The sequence below is a fragment of the Callospermophilus lateralis genome, chromosome 4, assembly GCF_048772815.1.
Source record: "Callospermophilus lateralis isolate mCalLat2 chromosome 4, mCalLat2.hap1, whole genome shotgun sequence".
Lineage (NCBI taxonomy): Eukaryota > Metazoa > Chordata > Mammalia > Rodentia > Sciuridae > Callospermophilus > Callospermophilus lateralis.
The window spans coordinates 148,523,059-148,539,550 of NC_135308.1; the positions used below are offsets into that span (position 1 = coordinate 148,523,059).

The 16,492-nt window shown below is 36.8% G+C and overlaps 1 protein-coding gene across 6 annotated transcripts in view; it reads left to right on the plus strand.

Moving 5' to 3' along the window:
* Mybpc1 (myosin binding protein C1) overlaps positions 1 to 16,492 on the plus strand; it is an 81,411-nt gene that overhangs the window by 18,681 nt on the left and 46,238 nt on the right. For 4 of the 6 annotated variants that reach the window (XM_076855011.2, XM_076855009.2, XM_076855012.2 and 1 more), the window contains exons 3-11: positions 771 to 812; positions 940 to 981; positions 7,719 to 7,757; positions 8,313 to 8,348; positions 9,928 to 10,041; positions 11,797 to 11,945; positions 12,645 to 12,762; positions 14,089 to 14,140; positions 16,373 to 16,429. In XM_076855011.2, the coding sequence (XP_076711126.1) occupies positions 771 to 812; positions 940 to 981; positions 7,719 to 7,757; positions 8,313 to 8,348; positions 9,928 to 10,041; positions 11,797 to 11,945; positions 12,645 to 12,762; positions 14,089 to 14,140; positions 16,373 to 16,429 (649 nt within the window). The remainder of the gene's footprint in view (positions 1 to 770; positions 813 to 939; positions 982 to 7,718; positions 7,758 to 8,312; positions 8,349 to 9,927; positions 10,042 to 11,796; positions 11,946 to 12,644; positions 12,763 to 14,088; positions 14,141 to 16,372; positions 16,430 to 16,492) is intronic. The other 2 variants (XM_076855013.2, XM_076855014.2) reach the window with 1 other exon arrangement.

The window sequence follows — 16,492 nt, forward strand, 5'->3', positions numbered from 1 at the left end:
TTCTGAACAGAAAAAAAAATGCAAACTAGATGATCTTGGCTGATAAAAATTTGATGCCACTTCTTTTATTACCACTAAATCCAATCCAGAAGATTCATATGTACACCAAAACATTTTCTTTGAAACTACATACGTCATAATTGCATATTTTGTATCTTCCTATAATATCCAAAAGTCCACGTGAACCTTTATATGGTTCAAATTTCTTTAAAAAGTCAATCCCTTATTGGGATCTAAAATGAAGTAACCCACATGCTATACTCAGTTCTATTCCAGTGTTTGTATAACATAATTCCACTGTAACTGAGTAGTGTGGGTGTGGAGGGGGGCAGTACTGGTGATTGAACCCAGGGGCACTTTACAGCTTAGCTATATTCCCAGTCATTTTTCATTTTTTATTTTGGGATAAGATCTTGCTAAGTTGCCCAGTCTGGCCTCAAACATGCAATCCTCCTGCCTCAGCCTCCTCAGTAGCTGGGATTACAAGTGTGCATCACCATAGCTGGCTAGTTGAGTGTATTTTAACAAGACATTTATTGCCTGTTCTAATGCATACTTTTAAAAAAGATCACACTTACCGTTTTTATTAAAGTTTAATGTGACTCTAAATTATAATTCCCAAATTAATAATTCATGTACAGCATAATGATATGTAGCACCATTAATGTTGCCATTTATTTCCTCCCTTCCCACTCTACTCCATTGCTCATCACACAATAAAATGCATGCTTTGAGACACTTTAAAAAATGTGCTTGTACTTTCCATACAGAACCAAATAAAGAGAAGGAGGCAGGAACTACACCAGCAAAAGGTGAGTTAGAGTAGCACCATTAATATTGTCATTTATTTCCTCCCTCCCTACCCTACTCCATTGCTCATCACACAATAAAATGCATGCTTTGAGACACTTTAAAAATGTGTTTGTACTTTCCATACAGAACCAAATAAAGGGAAGGAGGCAGGAACTACACCAGCAAAAGGTGAGTTGGAGGGAGAGAGAGTGAGACTGAATTCAACAAAATTAAAAGCAGGAAGAGGTCAGTATAATGATTGTCAGTGTGAATTTCTCTGCATTGTCTTTCATCAACGTCTCTGCAAGATCCAAGATAAACAGTGCTTTGCTATATTTCCATTACACAATTTCTCAAGGAAAAACAACAATGATAAAAATATCACAAGTGCTTGTTGAGATGCCAGCAAATTAACTGGCAGCTTCCAAGTTCCAATGTGCATGCTAAGGAAAAGAGATGTTTGATTTGGTGATTATAGCAATTGGGAAAATTATCTGAAATACTCAGATTTTTAAAAAATTGAATGTTCTCATGTTATTATGTGAACTATTCCAAGTTTCCTAGTAATTTTGAAGGCCAGCACCTCAGTTTGTAACTCTTGAGTATATATTCATGTAGATGTATATAATGACTTACTGGAATCAACAATAGAACATTGAACAAATAGCAGATTGTTTCTTATTTGAAAGACTCACTTATCCCTGCAATATTTTTCTATTTTTACATTTTTTAATATAGTCTGGTTTTAGAAAAAATATTTATCATGTACTTTATGATTCCATAAAATACTAATTCCTTGGTCTCACCATGGATTAAGTCATTGTCATTACTGATGGTCTGTCTTAAAGAGCGTTAGTTTCCATAGAAGAATGTTTTAATGGAAGAGGATTTGACAAATTTGCTTTGTATGTTTGTATCATTGTTTTCATATGTCAATGATTTATTTGTGTAATGAATAATGTAGTCTAAGTATTCAAACAATTAATTATTTCCTGACTGCAATAAGAATAATCTCTTTTTCCTGGACACTGCTCAAAGGCTTGTTAAGTATCTTAGTTTTTGATATTTCATTACCTAATTCCTATGATATTGTTATCTTCTAAACATTAATAAAATAATGTTTTTTCTTTCTTTCAGTACACTGGATCACTTTTAAGCTAACTTGAATTTACACTTTCAAAAATGAATACATAATATTAGTCCGCTCACTTTGTCCTTGACCTTCAGTGGCTTCCATGGATAGTAACATGAATACTAATCCTGGCCACGTGGACCACAGTTTGAAGGTTATTTTCTTATGGAATGCAGACAGTGCAAACCCCTAGAAATCTTTCCATGAGATGGGTTCAAGGAGGTTTGGATATCCTGGCTGAAGTTACTGTAACATTATTCTCAACAAGGCAGATGGAATACACCTCTGCTTCCAAATATGGAAAGGTGTTTGGACCAGGCTAGAAGGCTCAACCAACAGAGCAGATGATGTAATCCCAGTGGGCAAGCTGTCAAGGTTTAGACAAAGCCCATGCATGACCCTTCTTCTGAAAAATTCACCATATTACATTTGTACCCTTACATGAGCTTTCTCTAAAGTGAAAAGCAACCAACTTAACAACCAGACAAAGCTCTTTTATTTATTTTGAACTTAGTATGATGAAATGACAAGGGCATCCTGAAATTAGTAGTATTTTTCTTACATTTGCAGAAGAAAAGCAAGGTGTGGCCACACACAGTTACAAGTTCATAAACTGCCTTGTATAGAGAGTTGCCAAAATACCCGGCAAGCAAATCAATTTAGGATAGAAAGTGACATCCCTAAACAAAAAAGGTAGGTAAACAGAGGGTTATTTTTCCCCCTAAATATCAGTTCTCTTCAACTACCACCCACTTTCATCAAGCACAGGGAAATTTCAAAGAAAATACTTAAAACAAAAACCAGATGCAATCATTGTTGCTCATTTACATCCTCAGCTGAGAAGGAAGCCCATGTGGGCTACATGGGATTGATGGGGTACAACTCCACTTTTCTCCAGGATTAACTAGAATGTCCTCCTCTACCCTTTCTCCCTTCTCCTACTCTCTCCATTTAACTATCCAGCTCAGGTTTCACTCCTTTGTACAGCTTGCCTCTAACCATTCTGGCTCATTTCCATCTTTCCTTCCTCTTTCTGATGTCTCTTGGACCTGTTGCTTTCGTCATTCAATCTTTCTTATCTCCACTAGGTCTTGTACTAATGGCGGACTCCTTTTCCCCAACAGGCTGTGTGCTTTTTGATGGCCAGGCACTGTGCCTTAACACCTCTTTGGTTGCCTCATCTCATTCCTTCCAGCCTCTGGCACAGAGCTGCAGATGACATTTGTCCACTACATATTCATGTAATTGAACCAAGAGGTGAATTTCCACGTTAGTTTACCTGCTGACCAGTTCAACAATGGTAACCTGGATAGATTTTTATTTCCATTCAACGTGTTTGCTAGAAGGATAAAAATCGCCTTGGGCGGGAAAGGGAAATTTTTCTTAAAATGGCACCTGTCACTTAAGATGCTAAGCAAGGACCTTACACTGAGTCCCCAGCAAAGTCTCCTATAATTGAAGAAATAGAGATGGCAATAAAGAAATGAGTTTAATCAAACAGCAATATCAGAAATTAAATTTGCAAATCCCTTTCAGAATGGTAACACCAGGAGGCAAGTCCTTATTTAAAAAATTCTGCTTGCTATGGCTTAGAATTCTTCTAATTACAAATGGCAAATCAATGGGATGCTAAAAGTATAAATTATTTTCTATAGCCTTAATGGAAACAGAGACCTGCCTTTTATTTTAGCATACTTATTCAGCAAGTATTTGCTGACCATCATCTGTGAGCTAGGGACGCACGTAGGCATAAGGTCCTGCCCTCCTGGAGCCAACTTTTTGCTTTAAGAGGAAAAACAAGCATCAACAGAGGATGGTGGGTTTTGGTGTTAGAAACAGACAAAAGTCACAGAGATTCTTGAGTAGAGAATAGTATACATGGTCGAGTGGGGTCATTTTCTTCTTTCTTTTTTCCTTTTTATTTTGTTGACTAGCATCAACATCCTTTGCATGAACATAGGGTAATGAGAGTAGATCTCTTCTGTGCGTTAAGAATTAACCCTGTGGGGGCTGGGGTTGTGGCTCAGCAGTAGAGCGCTTGCCTAGCATGTGCGAGGCCCTGGGTTTGATCCTCAGTACCACATAAAAATAAATAAACAAAATAAAGGTATTGTATACAACTAAAAAAAATATATTAAAAAAAAAAAAAAAAAAAAAAAGAATTGACCCTGTAGAGTGTTCCCACATCGGTTCTGTGCCTGGACCCAAATGCAGCAACAGCATTAGAATCAGAGATTACTTTGAGGATCGGGACACATTTCAATGACTAAGTTCTGATATTTTTAAAAAATTTTATTTTTTATACCTTAGTAGCCTCTAGTCTCTATTTTGGTAAAATTGGTTGGGATAATTACTGCCTTTTAAAAGTTTATTCATTTTCCTTCCAGAAAAATAAACTCTTTTCAGTAATCACTGCAAAGGAAATAAAACTTATTTTCTCTTCCCAGGCATTAACATTACCATATAATCTACCGTGAATGAACCCTGTGCACATTAAATATCTCACATAAACTAGGATGAGAAGTCTTCCTTTTGGCCTAAAAGTGATTGTTGGATGACCAAGTGAATCAGCAGAAATTCCCATGTTTTTCTCCTTAATTAGGCAATTTTTTAAAATTAAAATTATGATTACAATTTTTTTTTTCTTCATTTAGGTCCTGTTACATTTGCTATAGCATTATCCTGGTGCTTTGGACTGGCATATTAAAACATTTATGTGCGATTTACCTTTAGGTGTCAAGTAATCAACTGCTAAAATGTCTTCTGCATTTTTGATGTATTCTAACTTCATTACTTATTAGTAACAAACTTTGCTAAAAATTAATATTACTGTACTTTTAAATTCTAGGATGTAGCCATTGTAAGATGCAACATTGATTTGATAGATATGAAGAAGAAAAAACCATTAAATGTACATTTAATTGTAAGATAAATCCTGATTTCATAAGCTTGCGAGTATGAAGGCATGTGTCTTCTCATTAAGAAAATGTAGTAATCAAATGCCTCAAAACATGATAAATTAATGTTAGCCATGGTTATATTTCATACTTGTTGTTGTCATTTTGGTCATCTACATCAATATTTACTACAACTAATTACCCTGCTTAAGGAATTCATGAATTTGTCTAAATCAAATGAGATACTCAATCAGCATCTAACTGATACTCATGAGCCCCATTTACTTTGTGTGTTCTTTACTCTTTATCATAAAATCTTAATAACTGTATCAAGTTTATATTACTTAAAAATTTTAATTAATCAGACGATTAAAATAAACCATAAGTAGAAGTACTGAATGCTACGTTAAATGTATAGTAAGCAATATGACAGAAAAATTGCAAGGTATTTTATTTTTATAGAAAATTTTAAATATCTAACAGTCTTTCTGAAATACAGTATTCTCTTGATAGCTTAGGAATACCTGTACTTCCATAAATACACAGTTTTATGGAATGTTAATGAACATTCCAGGAGAAAAGATGTGGAAAGTGAACTGAGTTTGGAAGTGCTAATTACCATATCATTTCCCAAGAGAATAAAAAGTTACAAGAATGTGCATACTCTGTTCCCTCCAGAGCCCCTGTTCTCCGGTAGCAAGACTCTCATCACAGAGTAAAATCCCAGGCCTATAACAGGAGGCTGAGATCTTTCTCTACTCTCCAGGAGTTCTTCCTTGGAAACTTCAGTTGTTTAAAATAATCATCTCTTTGGTTTTACAAATGTTATTTTCCCACGACCTCAATATGAGTGAAGGTCTGCTGTGGTGAATTTCTACACAGCTAGAAGAAAGAGCAGGCTACTCTCCGGCTGTGGTCTTCATGTCATATTCTAGCAAGTCCAGAATGGATGTTTACATTTTTGTTATTATTGTAGTCACTTTTAAAGACAAAAAAGGAAATATGACTGGCATATTTTAGTTTTTGGTCTTGTTTGTTTTTTGTAACATGTTGTGTCTATGTTGTTGAATTGCATGCAACCTGAAAGATTTGATGTTCTGTTTCTCTCCCAGTGATAGAACCTGGCTTCTGTCTCACCCAATTCAGCCAAATTTTCATGGGGAACTTTTCAAGAATCTAAGATCAGGATCCCAGCATCCTAACTACATTTTCCACTTGAAAAGTATGTCAGGACCAAAGAGATGTTTCAAAAATATCTCATACTTATGTATATTAGGAAATCTATGTGGAATGAATTAAATATTGCCAACGGAGAAGCCACTGCTGTGTGGAGGGTGTGTTGTATCATCTAGAGAAAGAATATTTCATAACCCCCTGAAGCACTGTTTCAAGATGTGTTCCTTAATGATCTAAAATAATTGTGCATGTCCCCCAAATAGTCTTAATACTTAGTGGACATTGACACTATCATCCATCAAACTTTGGGTTAAAAAACCAGGTTATCGGGCTGAGGTTGTGGCTCAGCAGTAGAGCGCTGGCCTAGCATGTGAGAGGCACTGGGTTTGATCCTCAGACCACATAAAAATAAATAAATAAAATAAAGGAATTGAATGCTATCTTAAATAGAGTTTAAAACACACATCACAAAAACACACAAGCTTTTAACTTTAGCCTGGCATTTTCCAAGCTTCTTTGACCACTGAAAGCTTCCACCAAAGAATCCCAAATCCTGTGAGTTCTCAGTGAATTCCTTTTTGGGTCCTGAGGTAATATCTTTAGGGGGTCCTTATACACTGTATTACATTATTTTGTTAAAAGTAATAAGAGAGATTCCTGGTTGAAAGTTTGGGGTAAGACTTTTCAGGCTGCTAAATAAAATTTGTAGTCAATATTCTGATAGATTATATAGATATGCTGTTTTTTCTTCTTATTCCCAGGAATTTTTACAAGTATTTTTTAATTAACAGTCATGTGCATGTATTTTCTATATCTTGCTTTATACAATCATTTGTTTGATTTTGAAATTCAAAACTTTTCTAGTATTTTTAGCGTGAAATGATTATTCATATAATCACGGGTCTTTGTGCTTTGGGAAGGAAGAGACAGAGTTTCCAACAATACCAAATGTCTCTTCACACATCTAAAACGTAAACTTCTAAACAAGGGGACTATTCAGTGCCTCTGAACATAAACACTATAAGACATATTTTGAATTTTTATAAATGTGCATGGGTAAATACCAATATCATTTGGGGGTAAATGCTTATAAAATTTTCCTAAAATAGTAAATAAGACAAATCAATTCATATTAATTAATTGTGATGTTTGTTTCTTAAAGACAGAAGGAGGATTATAGGGTTTTCTGCCTGAAAATAAGTTCTCAAATAGTACCTATAGGCTTTTATATCAGTGTCCAAATGCATGTAATATAGGCTTTTATATCAGTGTCCATTCCTAGTAATATCTCAATAATGTCTGTCATTGACTTTAGTTACAGAATAGAACTCAAAAATCACCTTCAAGGCTGAATTCACCAAGGTTTGATTTTTAGCATCCATTTTTCCTTAAACAACAGTCACATAAAGCTCTTCAGAGAGTTCCATTTTTTAATCTATGTTTTCATTTAATTAGTTAATTTAATTAATCTATATTTTCATTTTATCTATGGGTTACCTTACTTTCTCATCCTTTATTGTCTTTTCTTCCTTGTTTTTTTTTTTTTTTTCTTTTCTTTTTGCTTAAGTTTAACCTTTCAGGTACCTAGTCGTCTAGGCTTACTCCCTGGTTGAAAATGTCTTGTGTAGTTTCTCCTTTTCTTTTTCAGATTTCTCTTTTCTCAGGTGACTTGGAATGAAGTCCTTTTCTCCTTGACTATTTACTCCTGTTTCTTGTTTCAGAGGAAGAGGAAGCCTCCCCACCTAGTGCCTTGCCTCCAGGTTAGGACGATTCCTGCCCCTTCCCCCACTTCCTACCTTATTGATTGACAGTAAAGGAAAAGCCAAGGTAGGGTGCCTGGCTGAGTTAGTGCACCAAGAGGAAAAACCTGGTTTTAAAAGCGGATTTGTGTTTGTTTTATGAGAGAACATTTTAAAAGGAGGATTTTTTTTTTTTTTTTGTAAAATAAAGGTAGTTAAGAGTAGTAGATTTTGAATATAAATTTTAGGGGCAAAAATCTTTTGTCTTTTCTTCCTTTTCCACATATAGATCCTTTACCCTGATCTTTAAATTGAGATATTTTGGATTTTTAAGTTTTATTATTGTTTTTAAAGAAGACATAGATGTTTACAGATTCTTTTATGGCTGGAGCTCTACCAATTTTCCATCCAAGTCAAATTCTAGTTTTTCTTTCCTTGTCACCAGCAGGGAAAGAAATGGTCACTATTAACATCATAGACACAGGGTATTGGGGAGTCCCAGAAGGTTGAAGTCAGCCCTCCATGTCCATCCTTCCCCAACCTCCTTGCATCCTCCAAATCACACTTTCCTTTCAGGTTTGGGTAGTCGGGCCCTGGAGAGAAAAGATTCAGGTGAGCACACAGCCGGACAAGGCTTCCTGACCCCATTTTAATATAGTCACTAATGACCTTGTCACTTGATGCTGTCTTGATTCTAATCCTTGTTTTATTCAGTTTGGAGCCTTTAGAGCAACTTTCATTACGTTTCTTCTTACAAGAAAACTAATGTATTGAGAAACAATTAATTTGTTGTGATATGTACTAGATATACATTCAAGAATCTAGACATGTATCCCACCAGTTAGTTTGTTTCAACATTTTTAACATTTAATAAACACACAGAATTAAATCTCCATTCCTAGGATTTTTCTGAAGTTCACATTTGTCTAGAACATTGTATTTAAAGTACAGATGATAGAAACTTTCTAATGCATCCTGCCGGCTATAGCTGCTACCATTTTGTGCTGTTATTTGGTCGTTCATTTACTTGACAAATTTGTGTTGTGGGCTTAAATATGATCCTAGCATGGGCCTCTTATGGGCCAGCTAATCTTACAGGCACCTCACATACAGAAGTGATCGAAGCAACAAAAATACTTATCCTCCTGTTCTAAGCATGAATGGTCACCATTAACATCATAGACATAAAAATCACACAATTTTAACATTAACTTGGGTTTTCAGAGATGTTTAATCATGTGACGACTTTGTTTAACTTCACTGTGAAAATGATGGAGTCCTGTAGCTACAAGTACCTCGCACTGAGCATGGCTGATACATGAAGACTAAACTAATTAAATGTGCACTTTCTTTTCAAGACCCATTAACAAGTAGAGTTGGTGACCCATGCATTTTTTTCCAGTTACTGAGACTGAAACTGATCTTCTCTGCATTCAGCTCAGAGACAGAGGAAGTGTCTACAGTCCTCTCTCCTGTCCTCCTTATTGAAATTGACTACAGATTAATACCAACCAAACACCTGAGTGCAAACTAAACCTCATTTCCAGCCTGTCTCTCTTCATGGGAAAGCCTCAGTTTCTTTCTTTCTTTTTTTTCTTTTTTTCTCCTCTTTGCAGGATAATTCCACTGCTCTTTGAATTTATACCTGCAGGTCATGATCCTGTTATTTACTTGTCAAACTATTGCCACATCTATACAACCCTAATAGAATTGCCCGGTGATCCAATAACAAGGAATCTAGAGATAGCAGGCCAGGCTGGACTATCTCAGCTTTGTCAGCCAGTTTACTCTTAAACTGATCTTGTCTCTAATCTTTTCCAGTTCTGTAGGACAAATGTGGCCTACTAGTCAGTCACTTGGAAAAACAGCCTGCTGTTTGAATAGTTCCCTACCACTGTTTATGTGTTAGGGGACAGAAAGACAGAGTTAACTACTTATTGGAAAATTTTCACTATTTCCAGGAATTAGAAAATGTTCCTTTGTCCCTACCAGAGAAGAGACATCTACTTAAGAATGGTAATCTGTCCCTCTCTAGTGATGGTGGCTGGGGGCACAAAGAAAGATGCTGTATTTATCTATGTTTATTAGACAAGGAAAAGCATCAGTGTTGATGAGAACAGCAAACTCAGGTAAGTCTGCCTAACAAGAACCTGGCCTTGAAATGATCCTTTTTCTTCTTTCCGCCCTCTAGAATGGTCTCTTGGTGAATCACCTGCTGGTGGAGAGGAACAAGACAAGCAGAATGCCAATAACCAGCTGTCCACCCTGTTTGTTGAAAAACCTCAAACAGGAACAGTGAAAGTGGGTGAGTGCCTCGCATTAAGTCCCACCCCCCTTCACCCCATTATTGTGGTGAAATTCACCATTTTAAAGTGAAATTTTCAGTAACTGTTGTATAATCACAGCGTTGTGCAATCACTCCTTCTATACAGCCCCCAAACATTTCACCACCTCCAGATCATGTGCCTCATTAAGCAATTACTCCCCTTACTCCTCCCCCCAGGCCTAGGCACTCACTGCTTTATCTCTCTCCGGGTTGATCTGTTCTGCGCATTTCATATAAATGGATTCATACAATAGATGACTTTTTGTGTTTGTCTTCTTTCATTTAGTAGAATGGTTTTGAGGCCCATCCATTTTGTAGCATGTATTGGTACTTCGTTCTTTTTTATGGCTGAATTCTTTCCCACGACTCCCATAGATGAGATGAACTGGGTTTAGAAGAGCTGGCTGCAACATTAAGCTAAGAAAGCAGCGAAAAATCACACAACACAGAGTAGTTCTTAAACCGAAGGCAGGTGGGCTCTGTGACCTTAAAGGTCAGCTTTCACACTGGAAAGAGAGCACTGGAAACAGGGTATGAGCCCGTGTTTATTTTATAGTGGGGACATCAGAGGCAGGGATAAGGTTTCAAGGGTTCAACTTTGAATCTGCTTTTTGCTAGTGGGACAGACCATTTGGCTTCTTTATGCCTCAGTTTCCTCATCTGTAAAATGTGTGTAATAACAGGCACCATCTGTGAGGTGCTTTGATAGTACCTGAGATAACATAAAGTTCTGATCCAGTGTCTGCTGTTGCTATGGCATAAACCGCCCCATAAGATGATTATAAGTCTGCCTATGTACTAAATTATAATGCATAATATACCTTAGGGGTGGCTAGTCCAACAGATGGTTCAGCTTTGGAAATATTCATCCACAAATACTAATTACACTTCCTGTTTTAGGCACTGTGATGAACACTGAGTATAACACGTGAGTACTCAGAGTCTAAAGAGAGAGACAAAAAGAAATAACAGGAAAACACAAAGTCCGTGTGTCATGAAAGAAATCAACAGGATAGTTCTTCTAGAAAAGTCCTTGGAGATCCAAGAATTTTAACTAACCAGTTTTTATGAGGAATATATTATGATCAGAATCCAATTTTGATGCTTATCCAAAATTCTGCGAATGAGCACATAGCTAACTATATTTCCAAATTCCTTCTTTCAGCTCTAGCATGCAGGACACTGCATGGGATCAAAAATGTTGGCTCCCTTGTGTCCCTGTAAGATACTGAAATGCTGGGCTGGTGGCAAGGGTAAAGTTTTGATGTCCTTAAGGTCCAAGAGGTCAATATACACAGACAGTCAATTCAAATAGTTTCATTTAGTCATATTCCTATAATTCCAGATGTTCTCTCATCTTGCATAATAAAAAGAACATATGTATATGTATTTATATATACATATTTATATCCATATGTGTGTGTGTATATATATATATACATATATATACATATATACATATATATATAAAATTTTAAGACTTTAGGTAGATCCATATGTAAAAATTCTTTCCACCAATCTTTTTCTGCTTCATGAAACTCAAAAGCAAAACAAGTTGAACTATCCTAAGAATCTCAAGGGTACTCATCAAAAAGCAGGTCCAATTCATTGCAGAATTCTGGAGATGCAAGTCACATCCCAGTCTATTCAGTGGTCCTGGGTCAACTCCTTCTGGGTGAAAGCAAAACAAATGACAGTTTTAAATCACAGACTGAATCCTTGTGCCTTTTCTAGGTGAAAACATCACCTTTATAGCCAAAGTCAAGGCTGAAGACCTTCTTAGGAAACCCACTGTCAAATGGTTCAAAGGCAAATGGATGGACCTGGCCAGCAAAGCTGGGAAGCATCTCCAGCTGAAGGAGACCTTTGAGAGGCACTCTCGGGTATGGCTTTGAACTCTTTCCCAGCTCAGGGGTGTGACTAGCTCATTCCTTCTGTGTGGGTAAGAAGTTACTTCAGGTTCAGCTTTGAGAGATCTCAGTCCTGGAAGATGCTCCGGAGTTATCATTCCCGGGATCTACACTATTGTGATTATCTTGCTGTGCTCTGCAACTGTGGGACATAATTGAAAGATGATGGCCCCTTGTGGGCAAGGTAGGACTATAGTTGTTTTCGTCAGCTTTATCGCTGCTGTGACTAAAAGACCTGACCAGAACAACTTTAAAGAAGGAAAAGTTTATTTAAGGGCTCACAGTTTCAGAGGTCTTAGTCCATAGAAGGCTGGCTCCATTCCTCGGGGTTTGAGGTATGGCAAAACATCATGGCGGGAGAGTGCGGTAGAGGGAAGCAGTTCACATCATGATCAGAGAGTAGAGAGAGAGAGGTCTCCAATTGTCCCAATTGCTAGATAAAAATATATACCCCAAAGCCACACCCCAATTCCCAAGTCTTCCAACCACACCCTACCACTTCAGTGACCACTCAGTTAAACCTATCAAGGGATTAATTCTCTGATTGAGTTAAGACTCTCACAACCCAATCATTTCTCCCCCAAACCTTCTCACATCATCTCCCACATGAGCTTTTGGGAAACACCATGTCTAAACCATAACAATAATATATCTGGGTATATTTCATTACAGATATACACATTTGAGATGCAGATCATCAAGGCCAAAGAGAACTATGCAGGAAACTACAGATGTGAGGTCACCTACAAGGATAAGTTTGACAGCTGTTCATTTGATCTTGAAGTGCACGGTGAGCCTTCTTATCTGGATAAATGTGATTTTTTTTTTTAATGTGGGAAAGGATGAGGAAGATTGCTAAATATCTCTGGTCTATGATATCTGTATTCCTTCAAGCTCCCAGATAAGGGATGGTGACATTTTTGCTACTGCTGAATGGCTGTTTCAATGGCTATCTCTCTCAGGTTTGGAGATAAGGTCATATGGTGTGAGGATATAGGATGCCCAGGTAGAAGGGAGAATTTCTTTTATAGGGAATAATGTCAGATGTGAATGTTCTCCATTTATATGCTCTGTGTATAACCCAAAGTAAATAAAACTGAGATAAATGTAAATGTGTACATTGAGTTTGGAGGAACCCCAACCCCCTTCATATATATACAAAGGGAAAGTTGATTTGGCAGCAAAGATCATAAACTTAAGATAAATCCAAAGTGTGATGTAGCTGAAAAAGACAAATAGAGTGATTTTAAACTGAGCTTTCCAAGTGGTGTAGAATTGATACTTAGGAAACTTCTCTCTCCAACATGCTACTGTTCCACATTTGGAGTGATGTCATTGGTCATGGGTACCATAGCTCAACCTGGATCCCTTCTGGAGTAACCAGGAGGATGAAGAATCTAGAAACCACACCTTATCTAGCTTGAGTGAGTGGGTGAAAGACTGCAGGCATAGGTGGCTCATAGCAGAGCGGGGAGGGCTGTCACATAAAAGAAAAATGTCCTTTCTATGTATTCAGGAAGGATTTACGCAAATTAGAATTGAAAGATGGAAAGGAAAAAGAGGCTAATTTTGTCTTCACATTAAGATTAAATGTTTCATGAAAGGTATACAGACAGCCTGGGAAAGTTGTGAGATCCCCATTTGGAGATAGCTCTATCAAGGAGAGGCTGAACGATAATGGATCAGGGAACTGTTGAGACTTTGTAGAAAGTGGGGATCTGGTTTCGGGAAGCACTACTTTACTTTCGGGGCCAGACATCTCTGAGAGTCTCCTGGAGGCCTTTTTAAGAATACTGATTTATTATTTCCCCTCCCCTGACTTGATGAATCAAAATCTCCAGGAGGCAGGATCAGGAAGCTGATATATTTCTTAAGTTCCTTGTGATTCTAACAGGCAGGTAGGTTGAATGACAACTAGACAAGGTAATCGCTAAGGTCCCTCCATAGGTTCTTCATGGGGGAGGATGGTGCCTTGGCAGCTCAGCTATTCAGTAGGACAGCTGTTCCCTTCACCTGACTCTCTTCCAATTGATCAATTCCCATGCCTATAAAGAAATCGAACACAAATTTTCCTTCTTAATGGGTATTTATTATATTGTTTTCTTTTCTTTCAAAGAATCTACCGGGACTACTCCAAACATTGACATCAGATCTGCCTTCAAGAGAAGGTAACTTCAAAAGGGGAATGTGGACACCTTTTCGTATAACATGAAGTGGAGGATTTTTCAGAGCACACCTCCCTTTGTCCACACTTCATGTGGGAACAATCCTTTTTACCGCAATCAAAAACCATCTATTTAAAAGTTGGTGTTTTAGGAAAATCATATGTTAAATGCCCAATCAAGCATACACTGATGATTTTTTAGAATAATTTTGTAGTGAAGCTTCCATTTGTTGGAGTTTCACAGTTGCCTTAGAAAGAAAGATACACTTTCAATCTATTTTTATGTGGCTTCTTCCTTAATTGCATTTATTTCCACAAAGTAGCCCAATGAGATATTCAAAGAGTCATGTTTCCTATAGCATCAGTTAAACAACATGAGAAAACTTTTATTTTCATTGCTTTTCATCTGGATATCACCTATGGACCTATTAAACCAGGTGCTCGGAAAAACCACAACTAAGTAGCTACTTACTGAAGTTAGCACCTTATAATATTAGATTATACTAAATGGGATACACTGAGACAGCTGGCATTTAGAATATTACAATAGGACTGGGATGTAGCTCAGTGGTAAAGTGCTTGCCTAGCATGAATGAGACCCTGGGTTCAATTCCTTGCAACACACAAACACATTCTCTCTCTCTCTCTCTCTCTCTCTCTCTCTCTCTCTCTCTCTCTCTCTCTCCTCTCCTGTTGAACAGCAAAATTTAGACACCTATTTACTTTAATTTTTGCAATAGCCAAGCCTGAAAAACCAGGGAGTCAAGGAAGAAAAATGAAAATTTTTCTAGTCACTGAGAAATGTAACTAGCTCCCTGACACTATATTACCCTTTATTTTTAATATTAGCATTATATAAATTCTTTAAGGAGAGTACATGTTTTGTTCTTCCTAAAACCGAATACACATACAATTTTCTTGAGTAAGGAAAGTCATCCAAAATTACAAAACACCCTGTTATTATGAAACAATGATTTAGTCTATTAATAGAAGGCATATTCCCCTCCTAAATTATGAAAAAAAAATCAAAATTATAATTACTTTTAAAAGATTTTGAATACCACCTGATAGTCAATGGTGTTTTTTATTTGAAAAAAAAAAATGTCAAACTCCAAAACTCCATTACTTTTTTTTCTAGCTTCCCTTTTCACCCCATATTTTGCAAATGCATAAGTCTAAATCTATGCTCCTGGCACATAGGAAGATATTTTGGGAAAGACATGATCTCTGTGCTTTAAAAGACTAGAAATTGGTTCACTTAAAGGCCCCTAAACACCTGCAGTTTTAAAAACACATTACTTGAGTTAATTCTTATGACTTACATTATACACACTGTTTTTAAACCCACAGACTCTTTTCTTAGAAACCATAACTAACATTTGTAAAGAGCAGGAAACAAAATCTTCATTAAAAGGTTAAACATGTAAGTAAGTATGTGCCATTAAATGTCAACTCCATAGCTTCTATATAGAGTTCAGATGAAATCACAATGGTGGCTGCATGCCTAATTTAAGATGCATTTCTTTAGAGGAAAGTACTTTTAAAAACCACTGGCAAAGAGTTCATTAACAAATCAAAGATATAATTTTAAAAATACCTTTAAAAGCATATTGATGACAAAACTAAAAGACTGTAACTTAAAGAGCAATCCCTTTAAATTAGAAAGGAATGCATCTTTTGAAAAGCTCCAATGCTAGTTCCATCTTTATGCTATGTTGGTATCACATTATCTGATTCATCTATTCATGGACGCAAAGAGGTTACCTTTGAATATAAGGCTTTGGACTTATATATCAGACATTGGTATACTTCAACCTCCAAGCCAATCTCTGTCCTATGTGCATAACAGAGATCAGCAAAAGTCCTTTGCTTTTTACACAGGTTTGTTTCTATGGCCCCCCGACTTGCAAAAACAAAGAACTTTGTGTTGCTTGGCTTAAGTGCATTTGTGTTACCTGGTTTTAACACAAATCCAAGCAGTTTTATATATGCAATCTACAAAACTGTGTCCTTTGAAATCGTAGAGAACACAAGCTCCTCCTGTTTACTTTTCCACAAGTACATACTCTGAAGATGTACAATGTCACTTGTGTGAAAAGAAATAGCAGTTTGTGTTGATTTAGTCCTCGTGTGCCAGCACAAAATTGCATATACGTTACATGTAGAGTGTTTGGGGAAAACTGTCATGTATGTGTTTGCATTAAACCTAGTTTTGCTTTTCTTTTGTTAATGACAGTGGAGAAGGTCAAGAGGATGCAGGGGAACTTGACTTTAGTGGTCTCCTGAAACGTAGGTGAGAACCAAGTGATGGAGTGGGGCACTGTGGCCTGGAAATCTTTTAGACACCCACCCAGAG